Raw genomic sequence first — 23,302 nt, forward strand, 5'->3', positions numbered from 1 at the left:
TTCGACGGTGCAGCCTTGTGATCGTGCCAAATTCTGAAGCCTCGGCCTAATGTCAGGTGTACTTACATCTTCTTTATTTATTAGACATCCTACGGATGTAAATGAACACTCGTTTTACTCTGAGGGCGTTGCACATCACCTGCAGCGAATTTCACCTCCCTGTGCCTTGTATTTATTATTATTTTAAAAAAACGCTTCTGTACACCGCCCTTGAGGCTCGGTTTGCAAGCCACCGTCTACATTTCCAATAGAAGAGACATAATTACTCTTTTGTGTAAAATATTTTTCGAGTTTGTTTTATGCTCAAAAATAGATTGTAGTGAACACACATTTGTGTAAAAGATTGGATTTTAAAACCTTCCCTTTTGAAGGGGGACAGACATCTGTACAAAACCAACAAACTGACATTATGTGGTAGGTGTTCCACAGGAAACAATAGCACCAGAATGCACACACAACACATCAAGCTTTAGAAGGCCGAGGTTTTAACAACTGCACGTCAATCTCGCATTTGAGACCACCTGGACGATCTTCTCTCGCAAGAGTCAAATTTAACCCCTTTTCCTTTGAAACAGAAACATTCACTTCAAAGCATGGCGTCGTCTTCCTTTGCAAGGCCTTGATCGATCACGACAAACGGACTTTTCAAAGAGCATGGCCGTCGGTGAACAATGTCACACGTAGCCGTCTGTAAACTTGCCGGCCTCTAATTGCCACCAACACCGTGTCAGCAATCCAAAAATAAAGAGGAAGACCACCAAGCTTGCACAAACAAACAAAAAACATCTTCATTTTCACCATTTGAAATGTGAAACAACAAGGCTAGGAAACCAAGATGCAGTGCAACGCGAAACTACGCACTTGGAATGATGTATTTTTTGATGAATGGGAAATGAAATTACACTTAATGTAACAAATGAATGAAGCATTTCATTGATGCTCGTGCTTCTGGATTTGTAAATTACAAAAATGATCGCCGAGAGTATAGTTTGTGCATGACGAGGCCCACCCCTCCCCGAAAAGAGCTGCCCAATGAGATCACAAATGTAATGTTCTTGTTCCGACAGCACCACAGTGTGACCTATCCTATATGGGACTGCAGTGTGACCTATACTATATGGGACTGCAGTGTGACCTATCCTATGTGGGACTGCAGTGTGACCTATCCTATATGGGACTGCAGTGTGACCTATCCTATGTGGGACTGCAGTGTGACCTATCCTATGTGGGACTGCAGTGTGACCTATCCTATATGGTACTGCAGTGTGACATATCCTATATGGGACTGCAGTGTGACCTATCCTATATGGTACTGCAGTGTGACATATCCTATATGGGACAGCAGTGTGACATATCCTATATGGGACTGCAGTGTGACCTATCCTATGTGGGACTGCAGTGTGACCTATCCTATATGGTACTGCAGTGTGACATATCCTATATGGGACAGCAGTGTGACATATCCTATATGGTACTGCAGTGTGACATATCCTATATGGGACAGCAGTGTGACATATCCTATATGGGACTGCAGTGTGACATATCCAATATGGGACTGCAGTGTGACATATCCTATATGGGACTGCAGTGTGACATATCCTATATGGGACTGCAGTGTGACATATCCTATATGGGACTGCAGTGTGACATATCCTATATGGGACTGCAGTGTGACATATCCTATATGGGACTGCAGTGTGACATATCCTATATGGGACTGCAGTGTGACATATCCTATATGGGACTGCAGTGTGACATGTACTATATGGGAGTAACAATGGTGTGGCAGACATGTGTGTGCACCACAGACACAATGGTGTGGCAGACATGTGTGTGGACCACAGACACAATGGTGTGGCAGACATGTGTGTGGACCACAGACACAATGATGTGGCAGACATGTGTGTGTGTGCACCACAGACACAATGGTGTGGCAGACATGTGTGTGCACCACAGACACAATAGTGTGGCAGACATGTGTGTGGACCACAGACACAATGGTGTGGCAGACATGTGTGTGCACCACAGACACAATGGTGTGGCAGACATGTGTGTGTTCACCACAGACACAATGGTGTGGCAGAAATGTGTGTGGACCACAGACACAATGGTGTGGCAGACATGTGTGTGCACCACAGACACAATGGTGTGGCAGACATGTGTGTGCACCACAGACACAATGGTGTGGCAGACATGTGGCACTAACTGCTGCGGCATGGGGTCTCTGACCTCGCAATAATGAAAACGTCTCATACTGGTTGTCCATTTAATTGTTCACTTCAACTTTTGATTGTGTCTCAACAGCCCAAGATGCAATAAACAAAGAAAGCCATTTTAACAAGAAATAAACATTGGGCTATCAGACAGAATTTGATTTTTTAAAATTCGATTGTGCAAAAACTGTAGATGGGTCATTTGCTCAAATAGCGAATTATCAAGTAATAATTAGTGGCATGACTGTGCGCTTGCAGTCACTCTTATTGGTAATTCGACTACTACTGCTCTTTACCCATCCTAATTAATCCCACCTTCTTGTGGAGTAGGAGAGGGGAAGCTATTAGCCAAAGTCTTTTATGAACCTGCTGTTCGACTAAAAGTGTTAAGAATTTAGAAATTATTCAGGGTATCGGTGACGAGTCGCATACTCTTCGCAGAATACACTGCTGCACCTTCAACGCCCACCAATGAATGACCAGTGCTGGAAGATGGGAGGTCGTCCAGCTTAACGTCCATCCTATTGACGGCACACACATTGATGAATCATCCTGCCTGTGAAACACTGGGATGACAGTTTATAGCTGGGTCGGGATTCAAACCTAGACCAGGCAGCTCAGAGGCGAGTGTGCGTACCTCTCGGCTACACTACCAGCTCACTTTTACTTATAGCAATTATGCCCACTCAATCAAGGAACAGCGAGTGCTGCTGGGCCCGCCCTGTTAGATAAGTGCGAAACTGCAATCCACAAGATTTTGATGCATCAACCCATCCATGAATTTGACTTTTTACATGTTGCCAAGGGCCCTTTACTTATTTCTGGGGTCTTGTCAAATAGTGCAATCATAAAAGATTCATAAAATATGCCCCACACGATGGTACGATTCTGACATGAAATCAATATTTATACATTGACCATGAAAATGCCAGAGGAGGAACTTTTCATCTTTCTGGCCGTTAAAATTTCCATTATTTTCTGTATGGAAAGAAATAGAAATAGAAATGGGAATTGCAATGAACTGGAGACAAAGTCAAAACACCATTGATAAATCTATCCCAAATATGATCCACTTAAAAACGTGCGCACGGAAACAACGAGGCAAAAATAAAAACTGAGCAACTAAATTCTACCAAACTTCTCTTGCACTAGCTGGAGGTTGTTGGAAGCGAGAAATAGAAATGGGAATTGCAATGAACTGGAGACAAAGTCAAAACACCATTGATAAATCTATCCCAAATATGATCCACTTAAAAACGTGCGCACGGAAACGAGGCAAAAATAAAAACTGAGCAATTAAATTCTACCGAACTTCTCTTGCACGAGCTGGAGGCTGTTGGAAGCGAGAAATAGAAATGGGAATTGCAATGAACTGGAGACAAAGTCAAAACACCATTGATAAATCTATCCCAAATATGATCCACTTAAAAACGTGCGCACAGAAACGAGGCAAAAATAAAAACTGAGCAACTAAATTCTACCGAACTTCTCTTGCACGAGCTGGAGGCTGTTGGAAGCGAGAAATAGAAATGGGAATTGCAATGAACTGGAGACAAAGTCAAAACACCATTGATAATCTATCCCAAATATGATCCACTTAAAAACGTGCGCACGGAAAGGCCGAGGCAAAAACAAAACAAAAAAGCTACTAAATTCTACCGAACTTCTCTTGGACGAGCTGGGGGTTGTTGGAAGCGAGAAATAGAAATAGAAATGTCGTCTTTGTAAGTGCAGCGTTTTAAATGTGACCTAACACTTGCTGGATGAGACCGGATGTAACTACTAGTCAGTTGTGGCTAGCGAGGGGTCAACCCCGTGAAAATAAAAGTCCAGTAGAATTTCCTTCTTTCCTGCCCATGACCTGGTGCATTGACTGACCACGTCGCAACATTTTCGCATGGAAACGATGAGGCAAAAAGAAAAACCGAGCTACTAAATTCTACCGAACTTCTCTTGCACGAGCTGGAGGTTGTTGGAAGCGAGAAATAGAAATGGGAATTGCAATGAACTGGAGACAAAGTCAAAACACCATTGATAATCTATCCCAAATATGATCCACTTAAAAACGTGCGCACGGAAAGGCCGAGGCAAAAAAAAAAAAAAAAGCTACTAAATTCTACTGAACTTCTCTTGGACGAGCTGGAGGTTGTTGGAAGCGAGAAATAGAAATGGGAATTGCAACGAACTGGAGACAAAGTCAAAACACCATTGATAATTATCTATCCCAAGTATGATCCACTTAAAAACGTGTGCACGGAAACGATGAGGCAAAAAGAAAAACCGAGCTACTAAATTCTACCGAACTTCTCTTGCATGAGCTGGAGGTTGTTGGAAGCGAGAAATAGAAATGGGAATTGCAATGAACTGGAGACAAAGTCAAAACACCATTGATAATCTATTCCCAAATATGATCCACTTAAAAACGTGCGCACGGAAACGACGGGGCAAAAAGAAAAGCCGAGCTACTAAATTCTACCGAACTTCTCTTGCGTGAGCTGGAGGTTGTTGGAAGCGAGAAATACAAATGGGAATTGCAATGAACTGGAGACCAAGTCAAAACACCATTGATAAATCAATCCCAAATATGATCCACTTAAAAACGTGCGCACGGAAACGACGAGGCAAAAAGAAAAACCGAGCAACTAAATTCTACCGAACTTCTCTTGGACGAGCTGGAGGTTGTTGGAAGCGAGAAATAAAAATGGGAATTGCAACGAACTGGAGACAAAGTCAATACACCATTGATAATCTATCCCAAGTATGATCCACTTAAAAACGTGCACACGGAAACGACGAGGCAAAAATAAAAACTGAGCTACTAAATTCTACCGAACTTCTCTTGCATGAGCTGGAGGTTGTTGGAAGCGAGAAATAGAAATGGGAATTGCAATGAACTGGAGACAATGTCAAAACACCATTGATAAATCTATCCCAAGTATGAGCCACTTCAAAACGTTTTCACGAATGCTGCACTTGCACAGAGATCGGTCGCGGGGGGGATGGGGGGCACCGGAAAGGATTAACGTGCAGACGGGCAGCCATTGCCAAGCGATAATCAGCTGTAAGGCCTGATGTTGGCTTCGACTCAGCTGGTACGCGTGCGAACAGCTGGCGTGGTGTGCATCGCACAGCTGAAATGCTTGCACCGCTTCCAAAAGTTATCCGTCTATTTCTTGTGCCAAAGGATCACAAGCGGCGATTAGAAAACGAGTACGAAGAAGGGTGTTTGTAAAATTACAACCTGTCTGAAGACGTTTACTCATTCGATCCTCTTCCCACCACTTATCGAGCATGCGTAGACCACTCGCAAATAGATCCAATTTTCCCTTTAAGACCTTCAAAAGTTAGACAAGCATCGTCACACCTTGATGAGCTGCTTATTACCTGTTGCTCTCGTCGCAGACAGGCCGGTAGCATCTGTATATTTTTTTTAACCGCCTCTCCTCCGGTCTACCTCCCTCTGATCTCTGACCATCCTCAGCAACTCCAGGACAAGTGTTCTTACAGCAACAGCTACCTGGTTAAACTCCCAGAATCCACTCACTGCGCACCTTCACATCTTTGTTTGCGTTTGTCGAGCTACCTTCCAGAGACGGATAAATCGCACTCTTCCTTCCAGGGCATGAAGAAGGCGGACACCATCACCCATCCCGTCAACTCATTCTCTACCCACAATCTTTTCTATCCTCAATAACTTGACCTAGTCCAATCCTCTTATTTGCAAGTTACCAGGTTGTCTCCCGAGTCTCGTATTTTCCCGTTCATCCAATCCACTGCTTGGCGTAAGCCCGGTGTTGGCTTCATGGTTAAGGGAGCAGGCTTGAGATCGTAGGGTCCCGAGTTGGAGCCGTGTCAGGCCATTGAATTAACACCAGATGGGTTGACTCAGTCTGTCACCCTTCCGAGGTTGGCAATATGAGTACCACGTGACTGCCTATAGAGAGACATTGCATCAGAGGCAGCCGTGCCCCAGAAAATGATGCAACCAGCAGCCCCAGGCTGCACATGAACCAGTGAACCACCACTGCTTGTCAAGTCCAACTGTTCCTGCACTAAACCACTGTCAGTTCTCGCTGCATTGTTACCCTCCGTCACATCACTCTTGGTCTTGTTCTTGTGGAGAAAATAAAAATTCCAGATATTTTCACCTTTCCCATTCCCAAAGAGATGGCAGAGGGTATTGTAACAGATCTGTGTGTCAGTCAGCAAGTTCAGACACAGATAAACGTTAATATTTTGCCCGAAGTGACCTTGAGTGCAATTTGTCCAATGTAACCATAACATTATTAATTCCATTATTTTAACCATAATTTGATCATATCCAAGTTAGAAATGGTAAATCCTGTAATGTATCATTTGTTGAGGCCCTTCACCTTGTGTCTGTGTCTCTGTGTGTCAGTCAGTGTGTCTGTCTGTGTGTCTGTCTGTGTGTGTGTGTGTGTCTGTCTTTTTTTTCTTTTTTTGTATACTGAATCGAGGCTCGTGAAAGAGCTAACATTTAATTCACAAACAAATCAACCAGACAAACAAAATATATAAAAAGAGGGAGCGGAAGACAAGATGAGGAGAGAAGGGGAAGCACACAAACACAACATTTGAGAGCAGGGAGATGTGTGGAAGGGAGAGGGCTTGGGGGGAGTAGGCGTGGGAAGGGGGGGGGGGTGGGGTGGGAGGGAGAAGTATAAAAGACAAGGACACCAAGGACTTCCAGGACAGAAGTTGGTATTTCAAAAAAGTGGAATTGGGGTGAAATTAGCGGGGGTAGAAAAGATCAAGGTTTTGGATGGGGGAAGATAAGAGATGGTGGTGAACAGCTGTTTTAAAGACCTGGAGGGTGGAGTGGGATTGAAGAGAGTGAGGGAGTTTGTTCCAGAGGCGGGAGAAAAGAGGAATGAAGGAGTGAAGGTGAGCAGAGAGTCTTGATTTTGGCAGTTTAACCATAAGAGGGTTGCAGGCAGATCTTGTGCGACCTGTAGGAATATTTGCGGGACAGAGCCCAGAGAGAGCAGGGGGGGCAAGGCCAGAGAGGAGTCGGTAGAAGACGGAAAGACCACCAACCTGCCTGCGGTGAGTGAGTGAGAGGCCCTTGGAGTTAGCTTCATCGCGGGAGATTCCAATGATTCTGAATGCTTTGGTTTCAACAGCGTGAAGACGAGCTAGGTGTGAGGCAGGAGCACCAGCCCAGAGGGGAGAGCAGTATTCCATTGAGCTGCGGATGAAAGCCTTGTATGTGGTGAGGAGCTCAGGTGTGCCAAGGAAGGACCGCACGACGGAGGATGCCCAGTCTGCGACTGGCTTTGGAGGCCAGATTTGAAATGTGGTTTTCCCAGGAAAGATCATGGCAGATAGTGAGACCGAAAAGCTTGAGTGACAGAACTTCTTGGAGAGGATTATTCAGAAAGTGGATGGGAGGGTTGTCCAGTCGGTCTTTTCGGAGAGACATCGTAAGAGTGTGAGATTTGTCAGGATTGAAAGACATGTTCCACTTGTTTGCCCAGTCTGTAATTTTGTCCAGGTCTGCAGAGAGTGAGGAGGCTGCAGACTGCCGATCTGAGGGATGAAGAATGTAGCGACAGAGAGTAGAGTCATCAGCAAAGAGATAGAGAGGATTTTCAAGAGAGTCAGAGAGATCATTGATGAAGACGAGAAAAAGCACAGGGCCCAGAACACTGCCTTGGGGAACTCCAGCCTGAACAGGAAGAGGAGATGAGAGAAACCCATTCAGGGCCACACGTTGACTACGACTAGAGAGGAAGTCCGCCAGCCATGCGTGGAGATTTCCATGGATACCAAAAGAGGAGAGTTTGGTGAGCAGAGCGGGGTGCCAGACCGTATCGAAGGCACATGGTATGTCAAGGGAGACTGCTCTAATTTCCTGTTTGGCATTGAGGACCTCCATCTATTGTTGTGAAAGCAGAAGCAGCATGTCGAGAGTGGAGTGTCCAGGTCTGAAACCAAATTGATGATCAGAGATCAAGCCATTGGAGAAGAGGAAAGGCCTTTGGGCTTCTTGAAAAGCGCTATACAAAATAAATGAATTATTATTATTATTATTTCATATCTGAAGCAATGATGGATTTTATGACTTTGCTGATAATTGGGAGAAGGCTGATTGGTCTATAGTTGCTGGGATCTGTTTTTGCACCTTTTTTGTGCAAACCGGTGATGTTGGCTGATTTCCAAGCAGATGGAAGATGACCTTGAGCAAAAGAGAGGGTGAAGAGAACAGAGAGAGGGAGTGAAAGAGCGGAAGAACAGGATTTTAGGACCCGTGGGCTGATGCCGTCAGGTCCAGTTGCAGAATCCGAGTCGAGGGTTGACAGAAACTTTTCCACCTTGTCAGGAGGAAAGGTCTGTGTGTGTCTGTGAGCATGTGTCTGTGAGCGTGTGTCTGTGTGTCTGTTTGTCTGTGTCTGTGTGTCTACCTGTGTGTGTGTGTGTGTGTCTGTCTGTCTGTCTGTCTGTCTGTGTGTGTCTGTGTGTCTGTCTGTATGTGTCTGTGTGTCTACCTGTGTCTGTCTGTGTGTGTGTGTCTGTCTGTATGTCTGTGTGTCTCTGTGTCTGTCTGTCTGTATGTCTGTCTGTGTGCATGTGTGTGTGTGCATGTGTGTGTGTGTGTGTGTGTGTGTGTGTCTGTGTGTCTGTCTGTGTGCGTGTGTCTGTGTGTCTGTCTGTGTGCGTGTCTGTCTGTGTGTCTGTCTGTCTGTCTGTGTCTGTGTGTCTACCTGTGTCTGTATGTGTGTGTGTCTGTCTGTCTGTCTGTCTGTTTGTTTGTGTGTCTGTCTGTCTGTCTGTGTGCATGTGTGTGTCTGTGCATGTATCTGTCTGTCTGTGTCTGTGTGTGTGTCTGTGTGTGTGTGTGTGTCTGTCTGTGTGTCTGTCTGTCTGTGTTTGTGTGTCTGTGTGTCTATCTGTCTGTCTGTCTGTGTGCGTGTCTGTCTGTGTGCGTGTGTGTGTGCGTGTGTGTATCTGTCTGTGTGTGTGTGGGTGTGTGTGTGTGTCTGTGTGTGTCTGTGGGTGTCTGTGGGTGTCTGTGTGTGTCTGTGGGTGTCTGTGTGTGTCTGTGGGTGTCTGTGTGTCTGTGGGTGTCTGTGTGTCTGTGGGTGTCTGTGTGTCTGTGGGTGTCTGTGTGTCTGTGGGTGTCTGTGTGTCTGTGGGTGTCTGTGTGTCTGTGGGTGTCTGTGTGTCTGTGGGTGTCTGTGTGTGTCTGTGTGTGTCTGTGTGTCTGTGGGTGTCTGTGTGTCTGTGGGTGTCTGTGTGTCTGTGGGTGTCTGTGTGTCTGTGGGTGTCTGTCTGTCTGTGGGTGTCTGTCTGTCTGTGGGTGTCTGTCTGTCTGTGGGTGTCTGTCTGTCTGTGGGTGTCTGTCTGTCTGTGGGTGTCTGTCTGTCTGTGGGTGTCTGTGGGTGTCTGTGTGCGTCTGTGGGTGTCTGTGTGTGTCTGTGGGTGTCTGTGTGTGTCTGTGGGTGTCTGTGGGTGTCTGTGTGTCTGTGGGTGTCTGTGTGTCTGTGGGTGTCTGTGTGTCTGTGGGTGTCTGTGGGTGTCTGTGGGTGTCTGTGTGTGTCTGTGGGTGTCTGTGTGTCTGTGGGTGTCTGTGTGTCTGTGGGTGTCTGTGTGTCTGTGGGTGTCTGTGTGTCTGTGGGTGTCTGTGTGTCTGTGGGTGTCTGTGGGTGTCTGTGTGTCTGTGGGTGTCTGTGTGTCTGTGGGTGTCTGTGTGTCTGTGGGTGTCTGTGTGTCTGTGGGTGTCTGTGTGTCTGTGGGTGTCTGTCTGTCTGTGGGTGTCTGTCTGTCTGTGGGTGTCTGTCTGTCTGTGGGTGTCTGTCTGTCTGTGGTGTCTGTCTGTCTGTGGGTGTCTGTCTGTCTGTGGGTGTCTGTCTGTCTGTGGGTGTCTGTCTGTCTGTGGGTGTCTGTCTGTCTGTGGGTGTCTGTCTGTCTGTGGGTGTCTGTCTGTCTGTGGGTGTCTGTCTGTCTGTGGGTGTCTGTCTGTCTGTGGGTGTCTGTCTGTCTGTGGGTGTCTGTCTGTCTGTGGGTGTCTGTCTGTCTGTGGGTGTCTGTCTGTCTGTGGGTGTCTGTCTGTCTGTGGGTGTCTGTCTGTCTGTGGGTGTCTGTCTGTCTGTGGGTGTCTGTCTGTCTGTGGGTGTCTGTCTGTCTGTGGGTGTCTGTCTGTCTGTGGGTGTCTGTCTGTCTGTGGGTGTCTGTCTGTCTGTGGGTGTCTGTCTGTCTGTGGGTGTCTGTCTGTCTGTGGGTGTCTGTCTGTCTGTGGGTGTCTGTCTGTCTGTGGGTGTCTGTCTGTCTGTGGGTGTCTGTCTGTCTGTGGGTGTCTGTCTGTCTGTGGGTGTCTGTCTGTCTGTGGGTGTCTGTCTGTCTGTGGGTGTCTGTCTGTCTGTGGGTGTCTGTCTGTCTGTGGGTGTCTGTCTGTCTGTGGGTGTCTGTCTGTCTGTGGGTGTCTGTCTGTCTGTGGGTGTCTGTCTGTCTGTGGGTGTCTGTCTGTCTGTGGGTGTCTGTCTGTCTGTGGGTGTCTGTCTGTCTGTGGGTGTCTGTCTGTCTGTGGGTGTCTGTCTGTCTGTGGGTGTCTGTCTGTCTGTGGGTGTCTGTCTGTCTGTGGGTGTCTGTCTGTCTGTGGGTGTCTGTCTGTCTGTGGGTGTCTGTGTGTCTGTGTGTGTGTGTGTGTGTGTAGTCAAGGGCTATAGTGATATCTCTACTCATTATTAAAAGGTTTGTCGATGTGTGACATGTATCCTGCTGGTTCACGCAGAAATTAATTAATATTGATTAGACAGGTTAACTTTCACTGTACTGCATACAAACCCAGAGCAATGTATTCATCATGATAAATTGATGGCAGTTGTGATTAATCCAAACCCCCGCTACCCCCCTGCCACCCCCCCACTAACCCCCGCTCTAGCAGGGAAAATGGCCTTAAAATGCATGTTGTTGTTGTTGTTGTCATTAATCCAAAAAGACATGATTTCTTCTTCGTTCGTATGCAGCACAAGTCTGCGGTGTAGCATCATTGGCTGAGAGCACGACTGTCCCGTTGATGCAGTGCCCTCTGCTGGTTCGGGAAGGCATTTGTATTTTGTTCAGGATGCCGGCGATAGCTTGCCTACACTTCGCAAATGACACCATGTGATCTTTAACGTCCACCACCGAATGCCAGCATACAGGACGCCCGTTTAGCGTCCATCCGAGGGAGAGAACATAGATGGATGAATCGCCCTACCTGTGAAACACCGGGATGACGGTGTATAGCTGGGTCGGGATTCCAACTCAGGCTAGACAGCTTAGAGACGAGTGTGCGTACCTCTTGGCCATCCTGTGAGCCCGAGACATCAGGAGAAGAGCTGAAATCAAGTACTGGAAATCGACTCACACCTGCGACGCCGATTACCTGATCAGTTCCAGCTGGCAATATTTACAGTATCACGATATATATGGATGTAGGAATTTCTTGGATGACTTATTAGCCTCGTTCATTGTAAGAGTAACACCAACAACTATTGTAACTGTGCTGTGTTCATCAGTGAGTGGGTAAGTGAGTCCGCACAGGTTCTCAGATCTACCGTAATCTATACACCCTCGCGAGGCTCTGCATTGTAAAATCCTCCTGACCTGCTCTGCAAAAGAAAATGTTAATCCTTTTAACCAAACTTGGCTTTTCACTTTTGCCTCCTCCAAAATATACAAAGTCACCCACCATAGCTGCAACATAGCCTTGCAAACTTCCTTCCCACTGTGCAATATTCCGATATCTCAAAAACGATATTTAACAAGCATTCTGAGTATTGCGCTGCAACACATGTCCCCTACCGGCAGTCTGTCATCCGGAAAACTGTTGGGGGCAGCCTGCACGTATTGCACTGTGTGAATTATATGATTACCAACTCACGGTCTGAGGTAACTCGGCTAAAAATTATCCAATTTGCACCAAATAAAGTTCATGAATGGTTGCACAGACCCCTACTTCTCACGAAAAGGGGAAAAAGAATGTAAATCGGAGTTAAAATAAGCCCGCAAGGTCGCTCCGCGGAGCAGCCTGCACGTATTGCGCTGTGTGTGAATTATATAATTACCAACTCACGGTCTGAGGTAACTCGGCTAAAAAATATCCAATTTGCACCAAATAAAGTTTATGAATGGTTGCACAGACCCCTACTTCTCACTAAAAGTGGAAAAAGAATGTAAATCGGAGTTAAAATAAGCCCGCAAGGTCGCTCCGCGGAGCAGCCTGCACGTATTGCACTGTGTGAATTATATAATTACCAACTCACGGTCTGAGGTAACTCGGCTAAAAAATATCCAATTTGCACCAAATAAAGTTCATGAATGGTTGCACAGACCCCTACTTCTCACTAAAAGTGGAAACAGAATGTAAATTTGAGTTAAAACAAGGAATATTAACAGCTTTGACTTACCGCACTCCAAATTATAGTCCGGAAAACTGTTGGGGAAATTACTAAAGTTCAAAGTGCTATAACTTTGTCAAAAATGATCGAAACGTCGTGAAGTTCGAACTTCATCTGTAACTTATCATGAGGAAACCATGTACCAAGTTTGAAATCATTAGCGTTAAGCGTTTAGAAAAAAAGTCCGGAAAACTGTTCTTTGCGTGACGGACTGACAGACTGACAGACTGACAGACGGAGGGACGGCGTGCAAACCTTCGTCCCCTCCGGTGTACACCGGTAGGGGACTAATAACATCGTCATTACAGATCTTCCTGCATTTAGCAGCAACCACAAAACAGTCGTCACAAAAGGAAGGGCCAAAAAAAAAAACAGGCAAAAAAAAATGCTAAAACTAAACAGCATCAGATCTCGATTATGGAGAGATGCATATGCAAAACCCTCTCCACACAAGTCATGTTTAATGACACACGGCTGCAAGAATGTAGTGGATTAAAAGGCTTAAGTGAATTTTCCACAAGCCGGAGAACAAATTTGAAAATGACATTTTCCCAAAATGCAATGGGTGAAATTAGAAATGGCATAGAATGCATTCCGACTGAGCAATGGGAAGGAGTGGGTGAAGGAGGTAATCAAGGAGTGGCAGAAGAGGCTGCGAGTAGGGTTCTGAAGGTTGCACGTGATGGTGCGGACTTACCCGCGATTGTCGACGGTAGCTTTCTTGAGCCACACGTGACTCACTGGAAAAACTCCCTGTGATTCAACAAGCACATAATGTAACAGTCAGACCGAGCGGATGTTATATTGTGTGTGTGTGTGTGTGTGTGTGTGTGTGTGTGTGTGTGTGTGTGTGTGTGTGTATCATTAAACTGGTTCACATGATCACGCATATTAAGGGGAACGAGGAGAAACGGCTAAAAAAACAATTTAAAACCTGCTGAATTTGTTTAAATCAGTCCTCACCTGCAGTGCTCTTCTGTTAAAAGTTTTTTCCCCTCCTTTATTTAAGCCTAAAAGGAGGCCTACATATCTGAAAGGGGTCGTTTTCCCCTGTGACCGTGAAATAAAATGGACCTGCATCCAATGTGGATGTAATTAAATACGCACAAATGCCAGAAACTTTGACCCCCACAGGTATAGATATCTCCAAATCAGGTGTTTATATCATCACAAGCACATTTTAAAGTATATACTTGCCAAGAATGCCAATCGGATTCAACTTAAAAAATGACGTCATTAGATTACGTCCAACATTCTTTAAAGGGACTTTTTTTTTTCTTTTTTTTTTTTTTTCTTTTTTTTTTTTTTTTTTTTTTTTTCTTTTTTTTTTTTCTCTTTCTTTCTTTCTTTAAAGGGACAGCAAACCTAGTCTTGGACTGCAACATTTTCTTGGGTGCAAAAATGGCCACAAAATGCAGGTTTCGTTGTGTACTTCGACAGGTAGGTTTCTATTTTTCCACAATCATGCATGCAACATTTTTCACAAAAGCTTGCATCGACTCATTTTAAAGGCGGAAGGCCTACCTTCACATCAGAAGCCTTCGTGTTGAATCCACGGTACCACTCTGGGACAAGATTTCCCCAAAAAAAAAAAAATCAAATAAAAAACACATTTCACTCATTTTTATCTTATATAAATACACTTGATTGAACCAATCAAATACGTTTAAAAAACTATCGTACCATTGCAACGTTCCAGTATTTGGACAGTGTCGCCCACCTCGACAGGCAGCCCGTAAGGAAGTGCTCCTGAGAAACCGCAAACTACTGAGGGGGTCAAATTGGTGGGAAAAATAAGACAAAGTGGGAGGAAGAAATCAAGGAGTGAGGAGAAGGAAACAACAACCATAATTATCATATTTAAAAAATAAAAATAAAAACTTTATAAAAACATAAGAAGTCATTTTACTTGCTGATATAATGAACCAACTGCACCTTGAGAGCAGAGGAAGCCCAAGGTTAGGTCAGCCTAGGAGGAGGTTAGCAGCTGCACATAGCCCGAGAGCAGATTCCAGAACGATCTACAAGGACCTATGATGGATGCTAATTTCCATTACAGCTACACTCCATGCTTGTCAGCAAGCAATTAGCTGCATGTCGGCCGATCTTGACATTCACCGAGAGACACAAACAGCAGAAAGCGTAAGCCAGCGCTGAGATGAATGACCATTTTAACCCACACCATCAAGCATCACAGGCGTTCGATGGTGGGCATCGACCATCTTGAGGTCTTCATGGTTCAGCTAGTACATCAATTTATCTTCTATGCCAAATCATGATGTCAAATCAAATCATGATGTCAAATGAAAATCATTATGTCAAATAAAATCATGATGTCAAATCAAATCATTATGTCAAATGAAATCATGATGTCAAATGAAAATCATTATGTCAAATAAAATCATTATGTCAAATCAAATCATGATGTCAAATAAAATCATGATGTCAAATGAAAATCATTATGTCAAATAAAATCATGATGCCAAATCAAATCATTGTCAAATGGAATCATGATGTCAAATAAAATCATGATGCCAAATCAAATCATTGTCAAATGAAATCGTGATGTCAAATGAAAATCATTATGTCAAATGGAATCATGATGTCAAATGAAATCATGTTGTCAAATGAAAATCATTATGTCAAATCAAATGATGATATCAAATCAAATGATGATGTCAAATCAAATCATGATGTCAAATCAAATCATGATGCCAAATGAAATCGTGATGTCAAATGAAATCATGATGTCAAATGAAATCATGAGGTCAAATCAAATCATTATGTCAAATGAAATCATGATGTCAAATCAAATCATTATGTCAAATGAAATCATGTCAAATGAAAATCATTATCTCAAATCAAATCATTATGTCAAATGAAATCATGTCAAATGAAAATCATTATGTCAAATCAAATCATGATGTCAAATAAAATCATGATGCCAAATCAAATCATTGTCAAAGGAAATCGTGATGTCAAATGAAAATCATTATGTCAAATGGAATCATGATGTCAAATGAAATCATGTTGTCAAATGAAAATCATTATGTCAAATCAAATGATGATATCAAATCAAATGATGATGTCAAATCAAATCATGATGTCAAATCAAATCATGATGCCAAATGAAATCGTGATGTCAAATGAAATCATGATGTCAAATGAAATCATGAGGTCAAATCAAATCATTATGTCAAATGAAATCATGATGTCAAATCAAATCATTATGTCAAATGAAATCATGTCAAATGAAAATCATTATCTCAAATCAAATCATTATGTCAAATGAAATCATGTCAAATGAAAATCATTATGTCAAATCAAATCATGATGTCAAATAAAATCATGATGCCAAATCAAATCATTGTCAAAGGAAATCGTGATGTCAAATGAAAATCATTATGTCAAATGGAATCATGATGTCAAATGAAATCATGTTGTCAAATGAAAATCATTATGTCAAATCAAATGATGATATCAAATCAAATGATGATGTCAAATCAAATCATGATGTCAAATCAAATCATGATGCCAAATGAAATCGTGATGTCAAATGAAATCATGATGTCAAATGAAATCATGATGTCAAATCAAAATCATAATGTCAAAATGAAAATCAGTATGTTAAATGAAATCATGTCAAATGAAAATCATGATGTTAAATGAAATCATGATGGCAAATGAAAATCATGATGTCAAATGAAAATCATGTCAAATCAAATCGTGATGTCAAATGAAACTCATGTCAAATGAAAATCATGATGTTAAATGAAAATCATGATGTTAAATGAAAATCATGTAAAATGAAATCATGATGACAAATGAAAATCATTGTCAAATCAAATCATGATGGCAACTGAAAATCATGGTCAAATCAAATCATGATGGCAAATGAAAATCATGTCAAATGAAAATCATGTCAAATCAAATCATGTCAAATCAAATCATAATGTCAAATGAAAGTCATGATGTTAAATGAAATCATGTCAAATGAAAATCATGATGTCAAATGAAAATCATGATGTCAAATGAAATGATGATGTCAAATGAAAATCATGTCAAATGAAAATCATGTCAAATCAAATCATAATGTCAAATGAAAATCATGTCAAATGAAAATCATGTCAAATCAAATCATGATGTCAAATCAAATCATAATGTCAAATGAAAATCATGATGTTAAATGAAATGATGATGTCAAATGAAAATCATGTCAAATCAAATCATGATGTCAAATCAAATCATAATGTCAAATGAAAATCATGATGTTAAATGAAATGATGATGTCAAATGAAAATCATGTCAAATGAAAATCATGTCAAATCAAATCATGTCAAATCAAATCATAATGTCAAATGAAAATCATGATGTTAAATGAAATGATGATGTCAAATGAAAATCATGTCAAATGAAAATCATGTCAAATCAAATCATGTCAAATCAAATCATAATGTCAAATGAAAATCATGATGTTAAATGAAATGATGATGTCAAATGAAAATCATGATGTCAAATGAAAATCATGATGTCAAATGAAAATCATGATGTCAAATGAAAATCATGATGTCAAAATGAAAATCATTGTCAAATCAAATCATGATGGCAAATGAAAATCATGTCAAATCAAATCATGTCAAATGAAAATCATGATGTTAAATGAAATCATGATGTCAAATGAAAATCATGATGTTAAATGAAAGCATGATGTCAAATGAAAATCATGATGTCAAAATGAAAATCATTGTCAAATCAAATCATGATGTCAAATCAAATCATGATGTCAAATGAAAATCATGGTCAAATGAAAATCATGATGTTAATGATGTCAAATCATGATGTTAAATGACACATGATGTTAAATGAATCATGATGTCAAATGAAAATCATGTCAAAATGAAAATCATTGTGAAATCAAATCATGTCAAATGAAAATCATGTCAAATCAAATCATGATGTCAAATGAAAATCATGATGTTAAATGAAATCATGATGTCAAATGAAAATCATGATGTTAAATGAAATCATGATGTCAAATGAAAATCATGTCAAAATGAAAATCATTGTCAAATCAAATCATGATGTCAAATGAAAATCATGTCAAATCAAATCGTGATGTCAAATGAAAATCATGATGTTAAATGAAATCATGATGTCAAATGAAAATCATGTCAAAATGAAAATTGTCAAATCAAATCATGATGTCAAATGAAAATCATGATGTTGAATGAAATCATGATGTCAAATGAAAATCATGATGTCAAAATGAAAATCATTGTCAAATCAAATCATGTCAAATGAAAATCATGTCAAATCAAATCATGATGTCAAATGAAAATCATGATGTTAAATGAAATCATGATGTCAAATGAAAATCATGGTCAAAATGAAAATCATTGTCAAATCAAATCATGATGTCAAATGAAAATCATGTCAAATCAAATCATGATGTCAAATGAAAATCATGTCAAATCAAATCATAATGTCAAATCAAAATCATAATGTCAAAATCAAAATCATGATGTCAAATGAAACATGTCAAATGAAAATCATGATGTCAAACGAAAATCATGTCAAAATGAAAATCATTGTCAAATCAAATCATGTCAAATGAAAATCATGGTCAAATGAAAATCATGTCAAATCAAATCATGATGTCAAATGAAAATCATGATGTTAAATGAAATCATGATGTTAAATGAAATCATGATGTTAAATGAAATCATTATGTCAAATCATAATGTCAAAATCAAAATCATTATGTCAAATCAAATCATAATGTCAAATCAAATCATAATGTCAAATCAAATCATAATGTCAAATCAAATCATAATGTCAAATCAAATCATAATGTCAATTTGTTTTCAGACCAGGTCACTCTACTCTGGACATGCTGCTTCTGCTGTCTCAACAATGGATGGAGGTCCTCAATGCCAAACAGGAAATTAGAGCTGTCTCCCTCGACATATCACGTGCCTTCGACACGGTCTGGCACCCCGCTCTGCTCACCAAACTCTCCTCCTTTGGTATCCATGGAAATCTCCACGCATGGCTGGCGGACTTCCTCTCTCGTCGTCGTCAACGTGTGGCCCTGAATGGGTTTCTCTCATCTCCTCTTCCTGTTCAGGCTGGAGTTCCCCAAGGCAGTGTTCTGGGCCCCATGCTTTTTCTGGCCTTCATCAATGATCTCTCTGACTCTCTTGAAAATCCTCTCTATCTCTTTGCTGATGACTGCACTCTCTGCCGCTCCATTCCTCTTCCCTCAGATCGGCAGTCTGCAGCCTCCTCACTCTCTGAAGACCTGGACAAAATCACAGACTGGTCAAACAAGTGGAACATGTCTTTCAATCCTGACAAATCTCACACTCTTACTATGTCTCTCCGAAAAGATCGACTGGACAACCCTCCCATCTACTTTCTCAACAATCCTCTCCAAGAAGTTCTGTCGCTCAAGCTTTTGGGTCTCACTATCTGCCATGATCTTTCTTGGGAAAACCACATTTCCAAGCTGGCCTCCAAAGCCAGTCGCCGACTGGGCATCCTCCGTCGTGCGAAGTCCTTCCTCGGCACACCTGAGCTCCTCACCACATACAAGGCTTTCATCCGCAGCTCAATGGAATACTGTTCTCCCCTATGGGCCGGTGCTCCTGCCTCACACCTAGCTCGGCTTCACGCTGTTGAAACCAAAGCTTTCAGAATTATTGGAATCTCCCGCGATGAAGCTATCTCTGAGGGCCTTTCACTCACTCACCGCAGGCAGGTAGGTGGTCCTTCTGTCTTCTACCGACTCCTCTCCGGCCTTGCACCCCCAGCTCTCTCTGTGCTCTGTCCCCCAAATATTCCTACAGGTCGCACAAGATCTGCCAGCAACCCTCTGATGGTTAAACTGCCGAAATCTCGGCTCACTGCTCACCTTCACTCTTTCATTCCTCTTTTCTCCCGCCTCTGGAACAAACTCCCTCACTCCCTTCAATCCCACTCCTCCCTCCAGGTCTTTAAAACAGCTGTCCACCACAATCTCTTATCTTCCCCCATCCAAAACCTTGATCTTTTCTACCCCCGCTAATTCACCCCAGATCCACCTTGTTTGAAATTCCAACTTCTTTCCTGGAAGTTGGTGTTGGGCTAGCGGCTAGGGTGTCAGCTTAGGATCCTAGGATCCTGGGTTCGAATCCCGGTCGATCGCTGAATTAACGCCAGGGGGGTTGACTCAGCCTGTCATCCTTCCGAGGTCGGCTAATTGAGTACCAGTTCACTGGTAATTCCCTGTTTGTCGTTAAAGGCGGCAAAAAGGGTTGGCGTCAGGAAGGGCATCCGGCCGTAAAACATTGCTTCAAAAAGGGGACCGAAAAACAACAACAACCACGGTTCCCGAAAAAGGCCAACCCCCGCTTGCGGGGAAAAATGGCCTCTAAAGGTGTTTTTTTTTCCTGGAAGTCCTGGCAGTGTCCATATGTTTTATACCTCTCCCACCGCCCCCTTCCCATGCCCCCCCCCCCCCCCAAAGCCCTCGCCCTCTCTCAGATCTCTCGATGTCTCCATGTCTCTCGGTCCCTGCTCTCAAATGTTGTGTTTGTGTCCTTCCCCCTCTCTCCCCATCTTGTCTACCGCTCCCGATGTTATATGTTTTATGTGTCGGTTTGTCTTTCTGTGTGATTAATGTTCGCTCTTTCACGAGCCTCGATCTTGTATACAAAAAAATAAAATAAAAGTCAAATCAAGTCATGATGTCAAATGAAACTCGTCAAATGAAAATCATGATGTTAAATGAAATCATGATGTCAAATGAAAATCATGTCAAATCAAATCATGATGTCAAATGAAAATCATGTCAAATCAAATCATGATGTCAAATGAAAATCATGTCAAATCAAATCATGATGTCAAATGAAAATCATGTCAAATCAAATCATGATGTCAAATGAAAATCATGATGTTAAATGAAATCATGATGTCAAATGAAAATCATGATGTTAAATGAAATCATGATGTCAAATGAAAATCATGTCAAATGAAAATCTGGTCAAATCAAATCATGATGGCGCAACACGCCACTTTTAGCACACAAAAGTGTGCCTTTGCTTGCTTTAAATTTTAAAACCAAGCTGTTTGTGCAAATTTTATATTTCTGAGTGTTACAATAATTATGTCTATTGTTAAAAAAAAGCTTATAATATCAAGTGTGATATATAATTTATTTGGAAACAATCTTTCGTGATTTTGCACCGTTGCAATCAGTGTCCTAGTTGATAGTGATTGCTAAAGACTCTTTGGATTGCTCTTTGGCTGCACTTCGAGTCGAGTATTAACAGGAAGGAAGTGTAGACAACCAGATGACAATGTCGAAATGGCATTATATGAAGGAATTATTACATATCATGTATAACAGGCCATCAGTAACATGTATAATCGGCAAATCGCAGAGAAACGTTTTATATCCGTTGGTAACTAAAGCAAGCAAGCAACAAATAAATAAAATCCGACCCAGTATAACTATTGTTTACTCTCCATGGCATGGTTTAACTAGAACGGTATTCGACCTAGAGCGCGTACCTACGCCAGGTTGAACAGTTTAAGTTCTGTATCCACTAATAGGCCGGATCTGGTTCTGGACTTGAACCAAAATGGCATCGGTTTGTTCTTGTCGCTGAACCAACTCATCCACCAAGTTGTCAAAAGTCGTCCACAACTTTCTGAGATTCTTTGATTCTTCACTATTGAGATGGGACCAAAAGTGAAAAAAGGCCAATAACACCAGACAACAACAAATTTGCTACTGAGGTACAAGTCTGTCCTTGACTAATTTTAGTATGCTGATTTCAAATCTGAAATCAGAATTAACCTAACACGTAAAGATTATTAGTTAGGATCAAGAACTTTAATGTAGCGGTTGCAACGGTACGACAACAGGAACCCTTGAGAAGAAAGTGTGACAGACACGGAAAGAGCACACACAGTTATATATATATAGTAACACATCTCAAAGAAATAGAAACAAGGAGCTGATGCTCGAAGTCTCCCACTTTTTGGGTGATATGAGGAACAGATCTTTGTAATATGAAAGTTAAATCTTGAACGGTTTTTGAAATATCATGGACACAAAAGTACATGGACGGATGATCGTTCGATCGGTTGGTCGAGCGGATCTCATTTTATTATACCCCGCCCCTCCGATCTTGTCACTCATGCCACTTAATATGCACAAGACCTTGTCGGAGGGGCCGGTGACAAAAATATAGAAAAGTACACAGAAGGAGCACACACAACAACAACATGTTAAACTAGAATACGACTGCGTCGCCAATATGCCTCCGCATAGTCCCACAATGGGTAGATGCCATCACTCTGCAGATGTATGGGTAGGGGATCACGTTTGTGAAGTTTTGTGTTGATCGGATAAGGTTAGTTTTTCTATCCAAGATGGCTGCCAAACCACATAACCTATGACATCATCATTTTCAAACTATATGTAACAGTGCTGTTAGATGATATGTGTAAAACTTCGCATTGATAGGGTGAGCGGTTTCAGAGATATAACTATTTAATATTTTCCTTCAATCCAATATGGCTGCCAAACCATGTGACTCATGATGTCATAACTTTAATATTTCAATACAAATGGGTCATAGATCATGTGCATGCAAATTCAGATTTTTAGGATAAGGAATTCAATTAAAACATTTTTGGCTGGTAGACCACTTCACTTATGACGTCATCATTATTATGCTTTATGTCCCCATTGGGAGTACTCGACAATGTACCAAGTTTCAAATTTTTCCATTCCGCGGTTTCCGAGAAATAATTTTTTAATTATTTGCTTTTAATCCAAGATGGCTGCCATACCACGTGACCTATGACGACACAGTTATCATAAAAACATTCCGCATGGGTGTCACTCCTACCCTGAAAGTTTTGTCTCAATCGGACATATGGTTGCTGAGAAAAACGAGGTTTAGCCCGGACGGACGGACGGACAACCCAAAAACATAATGCCTCCGAAGGCATAAAAAGACCTTTTTTCACACGTTTCATTTCATTTTACATCCTCATTGGCACTCACAGATCGGCATGCAATATTTTAGTGAAGTGCAACATGCCATCTTTTGCTCAAACCCATGGGAATAGCAAAGGGGGGAGGGGGCATTGCTAGTATTTATAAATGCCATCATGCCATCATCATGCCATAAATGCCAACATGCCATCTTTTGCTCAAACCCATGGGAATAGCAAAGGGGGGAGGGGGCATTGCTAGTATTTATAAATGCCATCATGCCATCATCATGCCATAAATGCCAACATGCCATCTTTTGCTGAAACCAATGGGAATAGCAAAGGTGGGAGGGGGGCATTGCTAGTATTTATAAATGCCATCATGCCATCATCATGCCATAAATGCCAACATGCCATCTTTTGCTGAAACCAATGGGAATAGCAAAGGTGGGAGGGGGCATTGCTAGTATTTATAAATGCCATCATGCCATCATCATGCCATAAATGCCAACATGCCATCTTTTGCTGAAACCAATGGGAATAGCAAAGGTGGGAGGGGGGCATTGCTAGTATTTATAAATGCCATCATGCCATCATCATGCCATAAATGCCAACATGCCATCTTTTGCTGAAACCAATGGGAATAGCAAAGGTGGGAGGGGGCATTGCTAGTATTTATAAATGCCATCATGCCAT

General features: G+C 42.0%; 1 protein-coding gene across 3 annotated transcripts in view; it reads right to left on the bottom strand.

Moving 5' to 3' along the window:
• DOCK4 (dedicator of cytokinesis 4) overlaps positions 1-23,302 on the bottom strand; it is a 267,843-nt gene that overhangs the window by 202,373 nt on the left and 42,168 nt on the right. For all 3 annotated transcript variants that reach the window (XM_078786873.1, XM_078786872.1, XM_078786871.1), the window contains exons 2-4: positions 14,300-14,383; positions 14,141-14,181; positions 13,314-13,369 (exon numbers count right to left, since the gene is read on the bottom strand). In XM_078786873.1, coding sequence (XP_078642999.1) covers positions 13,314-13,369; positions 14,141-14,181; positions 14,300-14,383 — 181 coding nt within the window. The remainder of the gene's footprint in view (positions 1-13,313; positions 13,370-14,140; positions 14,182-14,299; positions 14,384-23,302) is intronic.

This window comes from Myxine glutinosa, chromosome 11 (genome assembly GCF_964187855.1).
Source record: "Myxine glutinosa chromosome 11, kmMyxGlut1.1, whole genome shotgun sequence".
Classification (NCBI taxonomy): domain Eukaryota; kingdom Metazoa; phylum Chordata; class Myxini; order Myxiniformes; family Myxinidae; genus Myxine; species Myxine glutinosa.